Below are 19,287 nucleotides of genomic sequence, written 5' to 3'. Positions count from 1 at the left end.
ATAAACTGTAAATACACCCAAGAAACAATGAATAATGAACAACAAATTTCACAGGCAAAGTGTCAAAACAAGGAACAATGAACAACAAATTCATCACAACTAGTACATTAGATTCAATTCAAACAAGGAACAATGAACAACAAATTTCACAGGCAAAGTCCACGCATTATTCAGCTACACAATCATAAACTACTAACTGGATTCAGATTCAGATTCAATTATTAACTGGAATTAAGCCACACCTCAGAAACTTCATTGAATTCAAATTCAAAATCTACTTTGCTCTGATTCAGCTGACAATTTGAAGTTGAATCATCCATTATCTTTAAAACAATTTTAGAGTTTGATTTCAGAAACATTGAAAAACGAGAAAATCGAAGAAAAAGAACAGAGAGAGAAACTTACGTAAACGGCAAAGGAGAAGACAAAAAAACGCATGAAAGAGATCGAAGAGAGAAGGTAAGAAAACGCAGAAGAAATTCGAAAAATGAAACAAAATTCTTTTGAAAAAAGAAGTTATATATTCGCACGTTGATTAATTGAAAAATCTATTAAGGAGGCATGAAACATACGTGTCATAAGAAGCGCGTTTTAGGAATAAGGGATATTGAGGACTTGTAAGACTTGTATAGTGAAAAAACTTGTATGTGGAGATCAATTGATCTAACAATTAAGTACTCTTATCGTGTTTTAAAATATTTTAAAGATATTTTTATAGTAAAAATTTTTTTAGTAATACTTTTGTCAACAATTTAATAATTTAGGATATTTTTGGTGATTTATTTAATAATAAAATAACAAAAACTAAAAAGTTCAACTTGAAACCTACACAACATTGTTGTGATACCAAAGATTATTGGAAATCATTTCACATATGGACAAAGGTGAAGGAAAATTCATATTACATGATAAAAAAGTAAGTGATAAAAATAAAAAGAGTGAAAAATGTTAAAAAAAAGCCAATTTTTAATTGAGGGACTATGTGATTAAAAAGGAGTAAATACTCAAAATGGTTCTTGAATTTCAAATTGTTATTTAATTTAGTCTTTGACTTTTTTAAATGACCAATTAAATTTCTGAAATTCGAAAAAGTGTATTTCTGTTAGTTCCTTACAGAAGTGCTGTCTAAACGTTGCTGATGTGTACCAAAGTTGAATTTGATTCAAATTGGTACCTGAAATTGCTTACTAATATCCAAATTAGTCCATTTTCAATTATAAAACCCTAATCCCTAAATTATTGTCTTCTCTTCTTTGATCTCTCTGCTGTCTTCTTTTCTTCTTCGTCCTCACCGCTATCTTTCAGTTCATATTCATCTTAAACTACAACATCAGTACACTTACCTAAAAACTATTTTAATTACAATTTAATGTGGTTGGATTAATTTTAAGTTCAACACAGATTTAATTTATATGTATCCTTGCAGGTTCGTCCATTAAACTAAAATATATTTTCCACTTTTAAGAAGGTAACCATTATCATCATCTTCAATGTCTTAACATCACTTTCTAAATTTGTCATTTTTTAATTGAACTCATGCAAAAATTTTTGTGAAATGGGTGTTGCACAAACTAGTTCTTCACCTCCATCAACCCAACAGAAAAAATTACAATAGATTTCATACTACAAAGTAAAAAACGCAGGTGAATCCAAACTCAAAGTGAAACTATTTTAACATTTTCTTTAGAGCTATAACCTTACCTCATAGTTTGGACAACCATAAAATAGTCTACTAAGATTCTCTGTTGTCGTTGAGTACTTCATCACCATCCAAAGTCTGCAATTACAGAAAATGGCGTTCTTACCTCCCCTGTTGCACATTCTTTTGCTGCCATAAGGTCTCCCTACAAAGTTGTTCCTACTTGAGCTACTTTGGCTTCTCTCTCCACCACCCATCATCACTCATGCAGACGAGAAAAAAAGATGAACTGGAAGATAGTGGAAAGGTCGAAGAAGAGAAGAAGATAGCGGAAAGGACGAAGAAGAAAAGAAGACAGCAGAGAGATCGAAGAAGAGAAGACAATAATTTGGAGATTAGGGTTTTATAATTGAAAATTGACTAATTTGAATATTTTTAAGCAATTTCAAGTACCAATTTGAATCAAATTCAAGTTTAGTACACATCAACATAGAATTAGAATGCCACATCATCAACGTTTAGACGTCACTTCTGCAAGGGACTAGCGAATATGCAGTTTTTTGAATTTCAAGGATTTAATTGATCATTTTAAAAAGTCGAAGACTAAATTGAATAACAATTTAAAATTTAGGAATCATTTTGGGTATTTATTCAATTAAAAATTATAAGATAAAAAAAAGCATATATTGATACTATGACTGATATGACTTTAAATTTTTATATCTAGCAATAACACCAATTTTTTTTTGCCAATTTCAAATGTGATTTGGAAGTCAATAGTACTTTTACTTCTTATTTATTTTTCTTTTTCTATTTTATTATAAGATGAATGCTATAGTATTTAAAAGGTGGTGCCTATTTACTAAAAAAGGTTAAAAGTTATTATTTAATTTAAAAGATATAAGAATAAATCATTTTTAAAAAATAAAAATTTACTACAAAAAATAAGTTAGGCAAAATTTAGGTAAAAATTCATAGACACTATAAAATTGGCCTTTATTATAAAACCTTTGGCTATACTATTTTTCTTTGGGTGCTACAAACATAATTCAAGTGAGCACCTTTTAGTTTATCTATGGAAATAAATATAGGATTAATACTCAAATTCGTCTTTAAAAATAATTTATTGTTTAAATTAATTTTTTAAAAAATTTTATTAGTTATATTAGTCTCTAAAAAATATAATCATAAGTCAAGATGATGACATATCACATTAAATATTATGTGGTATATTGACATGATAGATTAATATCATATGTTATAAAATGATTAGTTGACATATTCATAATTATAATTAGTTCACCAATTATTTTATAACATGTAGTATTAATCGCTACATTATCATGTGACGTAAAATTTAACACAATACATCATCATTTAATAGATGAAAATATAAAATTAATTTATAATTATATTTTTTAAAAACTGATATAATTAATAAAATTTTTTGAAGATTAATTTAAATAATAAACTATTTTTCTCAAATTCCATCAACTCATAAATATTCTCATAAATTATTCACATGATTCGATCATGAATGTTATTTTACCAATAATCTATTTTTCTCCTACGCGATTGATTATTTGAGTCTCACCTCTCTACTTTTTATAAAATAATATAAAATTATATATTATTCCTACTATAGTTTTGATAAATCATTAATAGAAACAATTTAAAGAGGTCTCTCAAAGTCAATGACAGAAACACAGCTAACCTCTTTGAAACTTTTCAGTTCCAATGTTACTCCCCATCTCCCTAACAAGAATAACTAAAAAAAATTCACATATTTTATCCACTTAATTGAAATACTGCTATGCCATGTATGAAACAATAGTTGGTAAAATATTTGTTATACAACGGATAATACAATATTTAAAATATCCTTAGAACAATGCATAAAAAAATTAAATGGTACCGAATCTACTAGTATAGCATTGACCATCGTTTTTGTTGTTTTATATTAAAAAAATTTTAAGACAACTCACACTATATATCACTTGCAATTAATGAACTAATTTGTTTAATATTATACAAACATTTTTACTAATTAACAAATAAATATGTATCTATTAAAGTGTCATGTTTTTCTTACATCAATTTACATATATTTAACCATTTTATTTATTATCTTTACTTATAAAAAAGTTTAACATGATTTGTACTTCATTAAATTTTTATATTTCTTATTTTAAATAAAATTTTTTATTAATTTAGTCAACTTCTTTTTCTAATAATTTTTTTATATCTAAAAATTTTTTATTTTATCTATATTTACATTTTTTATTTTTAAATTTTTTCTCTAAAAGTTATTTGATATTTAATATTTTTTTCAAAATAAATATCTATTTTATTTTTTAAATTTATTAAAAAGTTAGTATATCTAAATAAAATAATTATTTGAATACATTATTTTTTTAAATGAATCTAAGAGATTAAAAAACAGTTAGTTTGGCATATAAAAATGATTGTATAATTTTTCAAAAATACAATGTCACGAGTCAAGCTTTTATATATAATTAATGAGATTTTCTTAACTTTAAAAATAGTCTGAATTCTTTTTATTAATGAATGTATGATACTAAAACTTTAAATATATTAGATCTATATAAATATCATAATATTATTTTTAGAATTAATTTTCATTTTAAAATTTTAAATTTCAAATTGTTTATCCGGTGATTATATAATGTATATTTTATATGGAACAATTATTTATAAAATCAACAAGAGGTTATTACTTGCAATTAAACCCATAACTTTATAGCTATGTGCAAACTATTTAATGTTATGAATGTATGTCTATCTTTTTTTTTATTGCACAAATTTATTATGTATTTTTTTGGGGTTTATTAATATTTAAATATAATAAAAAAATCTGAATATAAATACAAATATAAAACACAATTTTCTTAACTTATATACTTATATTTTTTATCTTTAAAATTAATTTAAATGTACATGTAGTCCTAACTTATATACTTATATTTTTTATCTTTAAAATTAATTTAAATGTACATGTAGTCCAATCTCTGCGAAACATCATACTCTATTTAATTTATTTTATTTTAATTTATCAATTTAAAATTTTTAAATTATTAAAAAGATATAATTTAATTTATAATATTTTAAAATTTTAAATAAAAATAATATTATCATTTCAATGTACTCACATATAACAAGTTTTTACATATTATAATTAGCTAAATTTTTTAACCCCCTAGCATGCATCTATTTGCAATTTACTAATAAGGTTCACAAAATAAAATTTATAACTATTGTTGTGGGCAACTCCTAAAATAGGAGAAAGCCCTTCAAAAATTGGCGTATGCCACTTAATGCAACATGTACACGGTATTCTTTAGTAAAAGGCGAAAGAATAGTTCGCTTTGTACATAATGCGTAGCTGCGTGCTTTGCAGTTGTTGCCCATCACCACTATTTCTAATAACTCTCATGTGAGAAGCATAAGTGGATTCATCGATGTAGGACCTATTAAAAGACAAACACATACATTGGTTGTTGCTGCAAAGCGTCAAAACTCGTTCTAATATATTTTGTGTGGCATGTAATAGTTGCCTTATTGGGTTGCATTTATTAGGCCTATAATTCTATGTTCTTAGAAAAGTATAATGTGTTTTTGAAAATTCAGTTAACAAAGCTGTCAACGAAAAATTTTGCCTGCCTCCACTAACTAATAAAAGAGTTGATAAAATATTCAACAATTAGTATTTAAAGACAATCCATTGATGCATTTCCTTTTTCTTTATTTCTCACATCTTCATTAAAAATTTTGAAAAATACTGTGTACGATTATTTTTCTCTAGGGGTGCAATTTTGATATTCAAATTTAGTTCCTTATTCTTACTACTAGGTAGAAACTGCTATAGGCAAGATTAGTTTATGTGAGGTTTATTTTTTACCCATTTTAACAAGGTAAAGAGATAATTTATTAAATAGATAAGAATTATATTAAATGTAAATAGGAGATCAATGTAAATTGGATCGTCAAAATTTAGATTCAATCTATCAAAAAATATAAATAGTATAATTTAAATTATAAAACTTTTAAAATTTAATAATAATACCAAATATACTACACGAGTACACTATATTAGTAAGTATTGTCCACTTAAATTCAATTTTTAGATAAATAAAATTTAAATTATAAAACTTTTAAAATTTAAAAAATCAATACTTACTGAATTTTAAAAAGTTTGGTATTAATTTTTTAAATTTAAAAATTTTAAGATTTAAATTTTATTTATCTAAAAACTGAATTTAAGTGGACAATACTTACTGATATAATGTACTCATATAACATATTTGGTATTAATTTTTAAATTTTAAAAGTTTTATAATTTAAATTATATTTATTTATATTTTAATGTAGATCGAATAAAAATTTTGAATACAATTCTTATCTATTTAATAAATCATCTTTTTATTTTATTAAGAATGGCCAAAGATAAAACGTAAAAAGTTGCAATTGCATTTTGAATTTGAAAAAGTTGTAATATGATAATATTGATTTGTAACCATTTTATTTAAGTAACTTAGCCTTAATTTTAATTTATAGTAAAAATAAGAAAATTGAAATCATAGACTACTTAATTTTATGTAGTTAGTAATAAGAATATATACGATCCCATTGGCAATCATCTCAAAATAAAACTCATTTTTTTATTCATGAGAAAATTTTCATTATATATATTTTTATCTTCCTTGCTTTAACTTAAATATGTATATAAAAAATCAAATAATGTTAAATAGGATGTCATCTTTATAAAAATCTTTTGCATTTAGTTTTTGGTTGCAAATAAATAGGATGATAAAAAATAACTTTTTTATTATTATTATTATTATTATTATTATTATTATTATTATTATTATTATTATTATTATTATTATTATTATTATTATTATTATTATTATTATTATTATTATTATAGTGTTATATTTCTAATCGCATATAAATAAACTATATACTCGTTAATTAAACCGAAATATCATAGCATTTGCTTTTTTTATCTTTACACACATGTATAATTGATAGCTATTTTAAAATATAGAGATAATCATTAAAAAAATAATAATATATTTTTTTTAGACTTACCATATACTTTTACTAATATGACTAACAATCACTAAATGATATTTATCAAAATTAAATATTGATTAATTGTCTAAATGACCAAATATTTTTTTACTTTTATACTAGTTGCATATTTTATTTTTGTTTGGTTTTAACATATGAAAGGGTCATTAGAAAAAACGCGACTTCAAATTTAAGCTCAGCTTACTCTACATTCTACAACATATTATGGCTAGAAAAAGAAAAGGCTAAAAATTTTTGCAATGCAAGTACAAGTTGCACAACCATAGAATTTTGAACCAATAAAAACCGGAAAAAGAAAAGACCATTTGCATGTATTTGGTGAACTTTTCAAATTACATGCTCACAATAATTTTGCCAACTCAATCTGAACTATATAAATTATTTAATATAAATCTCAATGGCTGTAAGAATTGAAATATCAGTATGCCAAAAAAGTATAATGATATACTTGAAAACCTTCCTAACTTTTAATGAAACTAATTTTTTTATATGGAAGAAAATTGTGTGTAATTTATTATTATAGATAATTTTTATATTTTTCTTTGATATAAGATCAATTTTTTTTTATTTTAAGTAACATCAATTTTTTTTTAATTTTAAGTAACAAATCGGATTCTCAGATTTGAAGTAGAGAAATCTAAGAATTAGATTTGTATATTCAAAAAATTTAAAATAAAAAAACTCAAATCTGACTCTCATTTGTATTTAAAAAAAAATACCACTATCCCCCCCCCCCCTTCCCATATTAAATATACGCCTCTTAATATGTTGCATCTGAATTTAAATCTTGGTGAATAGACTAAGTGTTTGAACATGAACCCTTAAATATGGTATAGGTAAGTGTGTAGTGTAAGTGTGTAAAAAAAATACAAAGCGTTTAATGAATGCCAAGATGGAACATTTTATAATTTATTTCAATTATTAAATTGTTAAATTTATCCCGGAAGTATATTGAACAATTCAAAATTTTATGGTTTGATAAATGGTTAATAGGTATTAAAAAAATCGATTTCACAATAAATTATTAGTGAACACATACTAGCTCAAATTCAGAGTCAATATTTCTCTTTTTTAAAAGGAGAAAACACACCTTATGCTATATATCCTCTAGTAATGCTACATAGCCAGTACATATTACTTTTTTTTTACGCATAATAAATATATAATTTATACTTATATTTACCAGAATTTACACATGTAAATCAATCTAATTTATGCCCACATTTTTCAAATTTTACATGAATTAATAAAATTTACTTGTTAAAAATAATTTAGTATTTATAATGGTCAAATAATGACAAAATACTAAAAATTACTTAAGTCTCATATAACCTCTGCAAGTGTCCAATGAGTTATATTATTATTAACTCGTTAAATTAATGAGTTTAAACACATATTCATAAAACGAAGGCAACGGAGGCACCTAACGGTAACCGACAAATACAAGTTCAATAATGTCAGCCTAGGACACGAAACTGAATACGTTATCAGCTAAGATTTCAACACTGCCTCATTCTTAAACTTCTCAAATATACATAGAGAAATACATAGATAGACAAAGGTAAATACAAACCAAACAGTGGATGGCTGACAGGCTGAGAAGACAACAGAAGAGCATCTATCCATAGGAGATATCAGATATCCAACTGTCTAATTTGAACAAATGAAAATATTATTAGCAATTAATAATTAACAAAATTTTATTAAAAAAATGGGGGGAGCTAAATGTAAGTTACACTCTGAGAAACACAAATTGAATTTCTATGGCTAGGTACTTGATGCACAGTCCAAATTTACAACGTTTTCGTTGTCATCTCTAAATTTCAATATACCTGATTCCTGAACGAAACAACCCCCCACAATATGCAAGTATGATCCCCAACCCACTAATTATCAACAGTCAATTAAAAATTAAACCCTCATGTAGCCAGATGCAGAAGAACACCCCACGACTCTGCCATGTCCGGCAAAGGTGTGCACGCCGCCTATATTTCAAAATTTTATGGTAGGAGCTATGTGCTTAAGAGACACTAGCCAAACTGGTCAAAAGAACGGCCGCGAATTCGGTCATCAACGAGTGATCCCATAATTTACAAACCGATCAATTCAGGCATCCAAGAACCAATGCTCAGAAGTATTTTTACACAAGCACAAGAAAAACCTGCAACAACTAATAATAATTATGTACGGAAACCATGCTGAGACAACATGTATTGGCTAATCAATCCATCTACATCAGGAGTAAATTTTCAATACACTTCAGTAAGAATAGTGTACGATAACCCACCTCGATGCAATTGCAATTTGTATTCACCTGCCTTGGACCACTCTGTAATTTAAGACCAGGTCATCTGATTTCTTCCATATATAAGCTCTCACAGTAGCTAAGCTCATTTCAGGAGACAGCACCTGGAGACAATTCAAGCAGTTGGTTAAATGCAGATTTCAACCAAAATAATGATCATATTTAAGCAGAAAAAGTACTATAAATTGAACAAAATACAATCCAGAAGATTAGGTGAAGCAACATTGAAACAACAAATACCATGATACAAAAATTACCAAAAGTTCAAAAACTGCATTAAAACTCAAACTTTAACACAGCTGATTGCATCTCAAAATAATATGTGATCTGTTCTAAGACTTAAAATATTCTCAAGATTTCAGTTGGAGAATATAGCAACTGGCATTAAATTTTATGACAAATACAGACCAGTGGAGTACAAGTTAAGCATTTAAGTCTGAAGATGTAGGTATCTTTGCAGGTCTGCATTATCTGTTTATCTTATTCTCATCATGTCAAGTGAATAAAATTTATACATGGCTACCAATTTTTATGCTAAAAAAGCATCACTATTGTTTGAATTGAAGCATCTAGGTGCCATACGTGTGAGTAAACTGATTTTTAGCTGTAAGCAGGCCAGAAATATTTTACCCACATCAATAGCTAGTGACCAGATTTTTATGAACTCTTCCTCATGCATTTGGAAATTAGTGAGGTGTAACATTGCAGATGCATTACAACAACATCAACAAAGCTTTATCCCATTAGGTAGGATCGGCTATATGGATCAGACGACGCTATTAATAAATAAAAATTCTTCAGGAATAACATAATTCTAGTAATACATATGTCATCAAATTCCAGAGAACACATACAATCATTCAAAAGCAAGCTACTAAGCAATGAACTTGCTCAATATTAGCATCAGCAAAGCTATAAGATATGCACTATCATAAGACTGCATTGAAGGAGAAATATAACTCACCTGATTGTTGCACAATATTTCAATAGAAGGTCTAAGCTTCTGCCAAGGCTTAAATCCAGATCGAAAAGATCCATCCCCAACTACTTGATGCTGCAATTGTGGCCCAGCAAGTCCAGGGGCAAAACTACCATCGGTATTTAAGCTATCTAAAGGTTTGTCGAGGACCATCTTTTCTATAACGTAATTAATAACCTAGACCAACAGTTAAAAATAAATGAATTTAAAGACAAAACAAGGAATCTCTTTCAAGCATTATCAACATCAGCTAAACAACACGTACTTCCTATGAAAACAATTATTTCCAACTGTCAACTACTGTAAGTATTAAAACTTACTTTGTGAATTCTTAATATACGTGGAGCACTTAGCTTCCCTTGTGTGAGGATCTGGACTGAAGAACCTTCACATGGATGCAAATAGAAGCTACACCTGCAGATGTTATAACAAAGAACCAATTTCAAAGAAAGAACATCATATCGCTGTCTCAATCATGGTTAAAGCTTAAAGCTATCATACTCAGACTACAAACTCATGAACAAAATCCCATTTGTTTTTATGGCAACAAATATTAGAAGTAGAAAAATGTTCAAAAATTTTGGGATCAATAAAACAATGGCACTGTATTAATAGGAAGAAAAAATTCCCACAACTTGAGATACAATAGTTGATAGCTGTCTCAAGCATGGACTCTTGCTCTTCCTTTTGACTACAACAATGTGCAAACACAACCATTTAGGAGAAAAAGAACAAGAGTAAGGAAAAAAAATTACTTAGTATTTTCTCTGGGAGGCAACCGGTTATGCAAAACACAATCCAAACACCACCATGGGAAGTCTTTCTCATCTTCAGTTCCATCCAAATCCGTGATTTTTTTTCTCCATGGACCTCCTTGTGTGCCCTCTGTAATAATGGATGGAGGTGAAACACCTGAGAATTCAAAAGGAGGATAAACCATAGCATCATTCTCAGAACTACTATCAACTTCAATTCTTGAATGGGTATGACTTCTAGTAGCAATATCCTTTCCAGATAATAATTCCCCATTCGCTGGAGCCGAGGAACCCATTCTTTGCTTCCGTTTTATCAACCAATGAACCAGGAGCCCTTTAAGAGTTTCTCGAGCCAAATTAACCTGCAGAATAATGTTAATATTTTGGATTAATGATGGTAAGCTACCAAGAACGTTATCATAATGTCATTGTGCATGAACCTGACTCCCTGAAGCACATAATAGAATTAAGCCAAAATCAGTTCCACAAAAATATTTATCCCTTACTTTTTGAATTAAATAATATTTCAATTATAAAACTGTTACTTATATAGTTATATTTTAGCTTAAGGATAGACTTGAGCCAAAATCACTTTAACAGAAATATTTATCCTTTACTTTTTGAATTCAATAATATTTCAATTATAAAACTATTACTTATATAGTATATTTTAGTTTAAGGATAGTTTTGTCCGATGAAAATACTACATTCTAAAAAATTTATGTGAAAATAAAAAATGTCAATTTTGACACATGCCTGTCAATTCACTAGTAATTATAAAAACATTAATGTTCATTAAGACTAACACCATGAAAGAAATCACTCCAGAATTCAGATTGAGCAAGAACACTAACTATAGATGGTTATGTATATTGATCCCATAAACAATACACTAATAAGATGATGTTGCCAACATATTTAAACTTAAGTGACAACTATCATAGCTTAACAAGCAAATTGTAAGTTAATGCTATTGTTATAGCATGCCAAAAATAGGGGCAAAATCAATATCATTGGAAATTCAGTACAAGGGTAGGCAGGTATGTTATTTTTGACAATAAACCCATACCTTATCATCTTCAGGCTTCCCTGCAATGTTAAGATCAACTGAATACATCTCTGCAGAAAAGCACTGGGGTGTATCTAAATGTACAGACAAACTTCCAAGCCTAGTATCCACAGTGAACCATGCGGGAATGCTAACCTGAATCAGCATCAAAAGAAAATAGATGTTAGCTAGAATTAACAAATTAATATAACTCATAAATGAGGCCCTACCAATTAAAAAATATGACAAAGTTAAATTCTTAAGGTGAATTAGTAATCATACCATCTCAAATAGCTCTTCCTTTTTTTCCTCAAATGAAACCTAAATTAAAGAGTCCACAAGTAAACAAATGAGCAGGCTAGCTGTGGTTGAAATTGTCAAATATTATTCACTAAAGCTCAGACCCTCCGTAGAAACAATAATGTCATGCAAGTTACAAAACAAAATGCACCTTCCCATAATCTTCAATCACAACACCTCTAGTAATCTCCCATAGTTTGACTGATCCAGAAGTATCCTAAGAAAAGATACATTTATCACTTGATTCGGAAAGTCATAGAGAAAGATTAAAATTTAGCAGCAAATGGATGATAATATTGACATGTTTCAGCCTAATATCATGAAAAAACACTATGCTTACCTTCGTCAGAACATGCCTCTTATTATTTAAAACTTCATGTTGCACTATTCCAGGGGTGCCAGGGATGGTTAAGTTGGGCTCTTTATAAACAGGAACCTGTTAACATTTGTAATATTGGTAACAAAAAGTAAGAACTATTAGTTCCCCAGAGCAGAAAGATTCAACAGAAACTTTAGTTTCATAAAAAGAATTTCTTTAACACAATCCTCCCATTTCCAAACATCAAGCAAAGAGATGAGATAAATAAAATATTCATCTCCGTAAAGAACACATGCAACTGGTAGTATAGAGTTCCAAGTTCACAAAATAAAACTTCATAGATTATATAAATAAAAAATTAACTGGTGATTTTTTCAGAACTAAATGTAACATACAGGTGTAGATCCCTCTAGTGACACCCTTGCTCTTGAAAAGGACAAGTTTCCAGCTAAAAATGAATTGCCTCGTTGCAAAATATTTTGGGGATTGCGTCCTTCAACAGGCCACCTGTGAACTGAAGAATCTGTTGATGCAATCCATATATTATTATCATGCAACGCCACTTGAAGAATAGGATGTTCCCCTGTGCAAAGCAAACTACTTTCTCTTGTTTGCAGGTCTGTTAAGTATAGCTTACGTTACCCCAAAAAAGAAAAAAAAAAACAACAAATGCATTAGAAAAATCAGCAAGCCATACAACACAATAACTAAATAAACAATTTTGACATAATCTTTAATCAAAAGTTGCACTCACTGAAAAATCTCTCCCACCACTATAGACATGACTAAACGTTGGGGTGCTGGCAAGTGCCCAAACAGAATCTGTGTGAACTGCATAAGAATGAACACATCTTTGCTGGCCTATATCCCAAAGCCTATCAGAAAAGATGGAGATCTTACTAGTCAACAGAAACACGGGGAAAATTGAAAGATAGAAACACTTATGACACCATATGCATAAGTTACCTTATCATAGAGTCCGAAGATCCTGATAAACAATACCTGAAATAATCATTGTTAAAATAATTTGGCTGACTTGTAAGAGATGAGTTATTAATATGTTGAGAGACCATATAACAACAAATGAGAAAGATTTAAGATATTAGAGAAAAATAATAAATTTGAAGTACAAAGCAAGTGGCCAAGTACAGCTTTAAAATATAAATTTCTGAAAATATGTATATCTAACCTTATATGTCCACTCAACGTGACCCAGACGCAGCACTCTGATGTTAAATATAAATGTCAATTGAAAATATGCAACTAAAATTAGATGTGGACTCAACAAACCTGCCACTGGAATCCAGGAGCAAAGCCCTGATGTTATCTGTATGCCCTTTTAGCTTCAGAGCCTTTGATCCAGATCTTGAGTCCCAAACACGCACAACCTAAAGGGGAAAAGGGGGCAAAAAAGAAAAAGAAATGAAGCAAGTATGAAGATCAGGGCAGAATTCCACAATTAGCTAAGGAAGTTCAAGCCACTATAGCTCAAACAAACCACCTGTAAATTTCCAAAGAGAACATAATCCTAACTAAGAACACAAATTTGAAAATTAATCCCACATAGTACCTTTTCTGTGCCACCAGAAACCAGAAGTGTTCCACCTTCATTCATTGCCAATGCATAAACAGACTCCTTGTGGCCTTTGGCAGCAATTGGAACATAACCCTGAGTATGAGTAGTGTGCATGGATATGTTGTTGCTTGAGCTGATGGTCCGTATGTTAGCCAATGGTAGTGAATTGCCAGGGCCATTGATACCATTTGAAGAATCATCAACCATAGCATCATTGCTCTTGGAAACTGGAGCAAGCGCAGCTTCAATGTCCCATATAAAAACCTCCCCACCAAGGCCACCAGAGGCAACAATATTGCTCTAAAATGCATGCCACTATTAAAGGATCAGAAGATGCATTTGATAAAGATACAAGTTTTTAATTCAAACAAAGTATCAATCATGTTCAATGCAGAATATACGAAAACAATAAATGAACCTTTTATGGATGCACAGACTTAATAAAGAGTTTAGAAAGTTTGGAGTACATTACATTTTTCCCTGCAGCAGCAAGGCAAGTAACATAGTCAGTGTGTTGGCGCAGTGTTCTAGTACACGTTGCATTGGAAAATGCATTCCATGTCTGGCACAAGCATACAGTATCCCAAGTTAACAATAACAGATTGAAAATATTGATTAGAACATTAATGGAGAGCGATCAACAAACCTTCAGCGTCGTGTCTGAAGAACAAGAAACAAGTGTATTATCACCAACAAGAACAGCATCATTAACCTGCCAGATTGAGATAACATCTATAAAATTGACTATCACTCATGGTATTGGAATTGAGTTATAAACGCGTGGGTATCATGTTTTGTGGGAATGACGACTCACAATGTTGGTTTCCTATTAATGTAATGAGTGCTATTGAAACAAAAGTGTTGAATTTAGGGGAAATTGTAAAAGTGCAAGATTATATGCTCAATAAATACAGCATACCTTAAGAAACTAGCTGCTGAAATTTTTAGCAATTTAAACAAGGAAAAAGATGAAATAATAAAATGTTATTTTAAAGGAGATGACAAAATAAAACTTGAGTGGATCAGGATTTATACAAGCAAAGAAAATAAACCTTTAAAAAGTTCAACAATACAGCAAAATCTTGTCTCCCAATATTCAACCAAATCTTAAGCAAGCTTGCAGTTTTACAGGTTTGGTTTTGTTTTTTTTTTTTTTTTTTTTTTAAAGATACAAGAGAGAAGGTAACAAATTTTCATTGCCTTTTCCTTCTCAACCATACTTTTCCACCAGAACTGAGCTTTATTTATTGATTTTAATTATAATTACACAGCTTAATAAATTTTAAGACAAAAAGGCAACAAACCAAAAACATTTACAAAATGCAAGTAACATGTACGATGAAGTAATAGAGAAAATAAATAAATAACATTCATATAAAAATCCACATCTGCTGGAGATGAAAAACAGAAGATAAAGTATTCAAATCAATTGAACATCACAAGGTGGTATGGGTGCCACATAATCAATACCAAGTACCCAATAATCAAATGATATTTGCACATGGCATGCAACTCACTTAACCACACATCAATCATATTATTTCTTACACTGTTTGACCTGACCACTGAGAACGGGCATTAATGTTATTAAAATTTCATTATAAACAAAAAGCCACTAGACCCGTTATGGAAAACAGAATAAAAGAATGCATTACAGACGAGCTTCATCAAGTAACAGTAGTATAGAAACAATGCCGTTTTCTCAAGGTTATCAAACAATGTGAATAAACTAATTGAGAGAAAAGAATAGGGGGAATAAAATAAGAAACTACTGGTTACCCAATCCACGTGAGATTCAAAGGTAGCTGAGCATGTTGCTGCATCCTCAGCTAATGCCCATCGTTTTAGCCTGCCATCACGGCTCCCAGTAAAGAGAAAATCAGACCCATCAGATACTGCAGATTTATGTACAGCCAAACAATTTATGCCTGCACAATGCTGCAGAAAAGAACCAGCTCTTGATGAAAATTGACAGCATAAATAATAAAAACAAAATCCCAAAAGTTTAACTTTCTTCAACCAAAAGAGGAAATGTTGGTGCTGACGCGGAAATATATAATGTATGACTTAACATCTCAACAAATCTTCAAAGAAAAATGCCATGTCCTAGTCTCAATTGATGGAGCTCTGGTTGATCATAAGTTAACAGCGTTGGTAATTATTACAATATAAGGCGGGTGATGCACAAACAACAAAGATTCTATGCATAACACTATTAGAAAGAGAGATATATTTTAGCAGAAACCACACAATCTCCTTGATTTTGGGGAGTGTCAACTTGTTCCTACTTTTGCAGCAATTTGGTCTTCAAATGATAAGTATTTGACATCCAAAAGAATCCAAAAGTTATTTTTAACCCTGAATAAATTGATGTCCCTAATCATCTCCACATGAAATATTGCAAAGATCTTTCAAAGACCACATTCAATGCATGAACTTTATTCAAGAACAACCCAACCATCCATCGAATAGGCAACAGGTTTTAATGCTCAATGTCAACAAATACATTTCCAATAACAGAATATAGAGATATAGAGAAGTAATGAGCTCACCCTTGTGTCAACAGAATCATTCAACACATATGTTAATCTCTTCTCCTTACGAGGGCGAGAAGAACTGTTTGTGTTCCCCGCACTACCCACACGGTGCATTGCGAAAGCTATGACAATACATAAATCAAGAGTACATTACAGAAAGCAATCACGATAAGAAAAGTCTACTATGGGTCATTCAGAACCATGTAATTAGGGATTAAAAGTAATACAATTTGCGAACTATAACCATTTATTTAACAACAAAGGTTCATAATACAGGACAGCTGTCTCAAGGGAACAGTTGAAGAAACATCCAAACATTTCAAAACAAGCCATACAAAAAATGTATTTGGCACAACCAAGGAGGTGCCTCTTAAGTCTTAACTCAAACAAACTAGCACACAGAGTTCTCTGTAAGTTTTCCATCACAGATTGACCTCAGTCTACTCAATAGTCAAGATTTCAATTATCCGCTCTATACCCTAAATTTCCACGTGTCAATTATTTTGACTATTACAACCATACCACGGAAAGCAGGTGAACTTCAAGCTCATCGTTTCCACACAATCTGAATTTGCCAGTCGCAACATATATAGCACATCAAATTCATCGAGTTCTCAATGTGAATCAAAACCAAAGCCACAGTTACGTAATCAAACACCAATACAAAACCTATTAAGATGCAACAACGAACTGAACCAGCTAAAACCATCAAATACCCCAAAAATCATCCCCCCAAACACACAGAACGCTAACGAATGAGGCAAAACAATAGCTGCTAGAACATAAAATAAATTAACTATCCCGATCATAAGGCTACTCACTTAGCAACATGATTCTAAGCTAAAACAAATTAAATAGCTGCGATATAATCTTCTATTTTCTTTTTTCCTTTTTTTTTATGGAATCGAATCAAAACGAATAATCGAACAAGCTGAAATCAACTTCGACGACAGAATACTGAGAGTCCAAACCGTGATCAGTGGTGAAGAATTCGACGCACTTCCTCTTGTGATTTCTTGTTGTCCTTCTTTCTACTGCCGAAGTTTCAACTCTAGAGAGAGAAAGCGGGGTTGTCTCTGAATTTCTAGAGCGAGAGAGAAAGGGAAACGAGCATTAGGAATTTAGGACTTTGGGAGTAAATGGGCTTTCGATTATATTCTTGCAAAGATCCTTTGACCCGGTTCGGCCGATTTTCAATTTTCAATTACGACGGGGGCACGATGGTCTTTTCATCCTGAGGGATAAACTAGCTAAGCGGAAATTGCAGTTGTGGCCATTGATTTCGCGCTGATTGTTCTCGCTGGCTTCGGTGGCCGTTTGATCAGAAAAGTGGGCCCCATTTGGGGTAAAAGCGAAGTCTTATCGTAGCGTGGCACTTAAACAGAAGAAGCGGCGAGCAGTGCGTGCGGTAACCTTTGTCTATTTTCAATTTTTCATATGTTGTATGTTGTAAGTTGTAACCCACTTACAACATAATTTCTATAACTTTGTGTAGTTACTCCTTAATTAATGTTAAACTCGTGGAATGTATAGACTTATATTTTAATATAACATGTTTAAAAATAATATTTTATAATTATAAATTTTTTAAATTTAGTATAACACTATTATTATTATTATTATATATTAAACATATTAAATATGTTATTTTATTTTTATTTAAAATAAAATACAAATAAAATAGTTTAAAGTCTATAATATTCTTAAATTATAATAAAAGAAATCTGAAAATATAAGAATATATGTAACTGTAATAATAATATGTTAATTTTATACTAAATTTTATATCAAAAAAATAATAAAATTTATCGACAACTTTATATTTTACTAACTTCATTAGAAAAAAAATTGACATATGATATTGTGTTTTTTGTTGCACATTTTATTTTACATCTAAAAATAGAATTATAGATAAATTAATTATATTTTCAGTAAATAGTTATAAAAAAATTAAATTATGAAAACACACGACAAATGAAGACAGTTTATATATTGGGCTTATGGAAGAAATGAAGCAAGCAAATGTAGGAAATTATGTTCATAAAATACACGACAATGCTTTTTCTTTTAAAAATTTTGGATTCATCAAGAGTTCATGATCGAAATCATCAAGTAATGAATAATCAATGTAAAACAATTATATATTGACTTCAAAGTTCGAACATTTTAATTGTCAACGACCAATATGTTGGTTGAAAAAAAAGTTGGCGGAAGAAACAAAGGGCTTAAGGTATGTTGCATGAGTAAGCATACAAGAAAGCAATTCATAAAGGACAGAAGGAATTGAAAGGGAACAAGAAAAGAGTGAAAGGCATAAGAGATGTCCCTAATATGGATCATTTAAATTTTGAATTTTAATTTTAATTTTAATTTTAAATTTTTATTTTAAATAATAAAATGTAATTTATTATTTTTAAATAATTTTTTTCTCATATTTTTTTGTTTCATTTATAAAATAAATAATAAAAAATTATATTTTATGTTTTATATAAATTAAAATTTAAAATTTAGAGAATTCAAATCTCATATAATAATATTTGGTTTCTGTATACCAAAAAAAAAGCTTGGGCACTAATCACAAATGCATTCCGGCAGCTATATCGTGACGGAGTACCAAATCTAGAATTGGAGATTTGAGTTTGGGTTGATTTGTAATTTTGAATTTTTTGTGTTGTTATGTAATTAGGGATATCTTTAGGGTCTTGCTGAAATAT

General features: G+C 29.5%; 1 protein-coding gene and 1 non-coding gene across 3 annotated transcripts; both read right to left on the bottom strand.

Moving 5' to 3' along the window:
* Window positions 1-4,926: 4,926 nt before the first annotated feature.
* On the bottom strand, window positions 4,927-5,044 carry LOC112699567 (U5 spliceosomal RNA). Its single transcript, XR_003152514.1, has one exon. It is a non-coding gene; the product is annotated as a U5 spliceosomal RNA (small nuclear RNA).
* Window positions 5,045-8,426: 3,382 nt separating this feature from the next.
* LOC112695469 (uncharacterized) lies at window positions 8,427-17,744 on the bottom strand. Of its 2 annotated transcripts, XM_025747816.3 has the most exons (19): window positions 17,545-17,744; window positions 16,589-16,695; window positions 15,816-15,974; window positions 14,683-14,748; window positions 14,509-14,598; window positions 14,031-14,336; window positions 13,751-13,848; window positions 13,427-13,462; window positions 13,215-13,335; window positions 12,856-13,092; window positions 12,482-12,577; window positions 12,293-12,358; window positions 12,124-12,162; window positions 11,863-11,997; window positions 10,794-11,155; window positions 10,359-10,452; window positions 10,024-10,215; window positions 9,042-9,163; window positions 8,427-8,915 (listed from the first exon to the last, which is right to left on the bottom strand). In XM_025747816.3, exons 2-18 carry the CDS (start codon window positions 16,685-16,687, stop codon window positions 9,065-9,067), a joined length of 2,295 nt encoding a protein of 764 aa, XP_025603601.1. In that variant the 5' UTR covers window positions 16,688-16,695; window positions 17,545-17,744; the 3' UTR covers window positions 8,427-8,915; window positions 9,042-9,064. The 2 variants fall into 2 exon arrangements, with proteins under 2 accessions (XP_025603601.1, XP_072052666.1); XM_072196565.1 differs by lacking the exon at window positions 13,427-13,462 and having other exon boundaries at window positions 13,215-13,359; window positions 13,742-13,848; window positions 17,545-17,736.
* Window positions 17,745-19,287: the final 1,543 nt, after the last annotated feature.

This window comes from Arachis hypogaea, chromosome 6 (assembly GCF_003086295.3).
Source record: "Arachis hypogaea cultivar Tifrunner chromosome 6, arahy.Tifrunner.gnm2.J5K5, whole genome shotgun sequence".
Taxonomy (NCBI): domain Eukaryota; kingdom Viridiplantae; phylum Streptophyta; class Magnoliopsida; order Fabales; family Fabaceae; genus Arachis; species Arachis hypogaea.
Note: the sequence above shows the minus strand (reverse complement) of the source record. Positions and strands in the feature narration are given on the sequence as shown.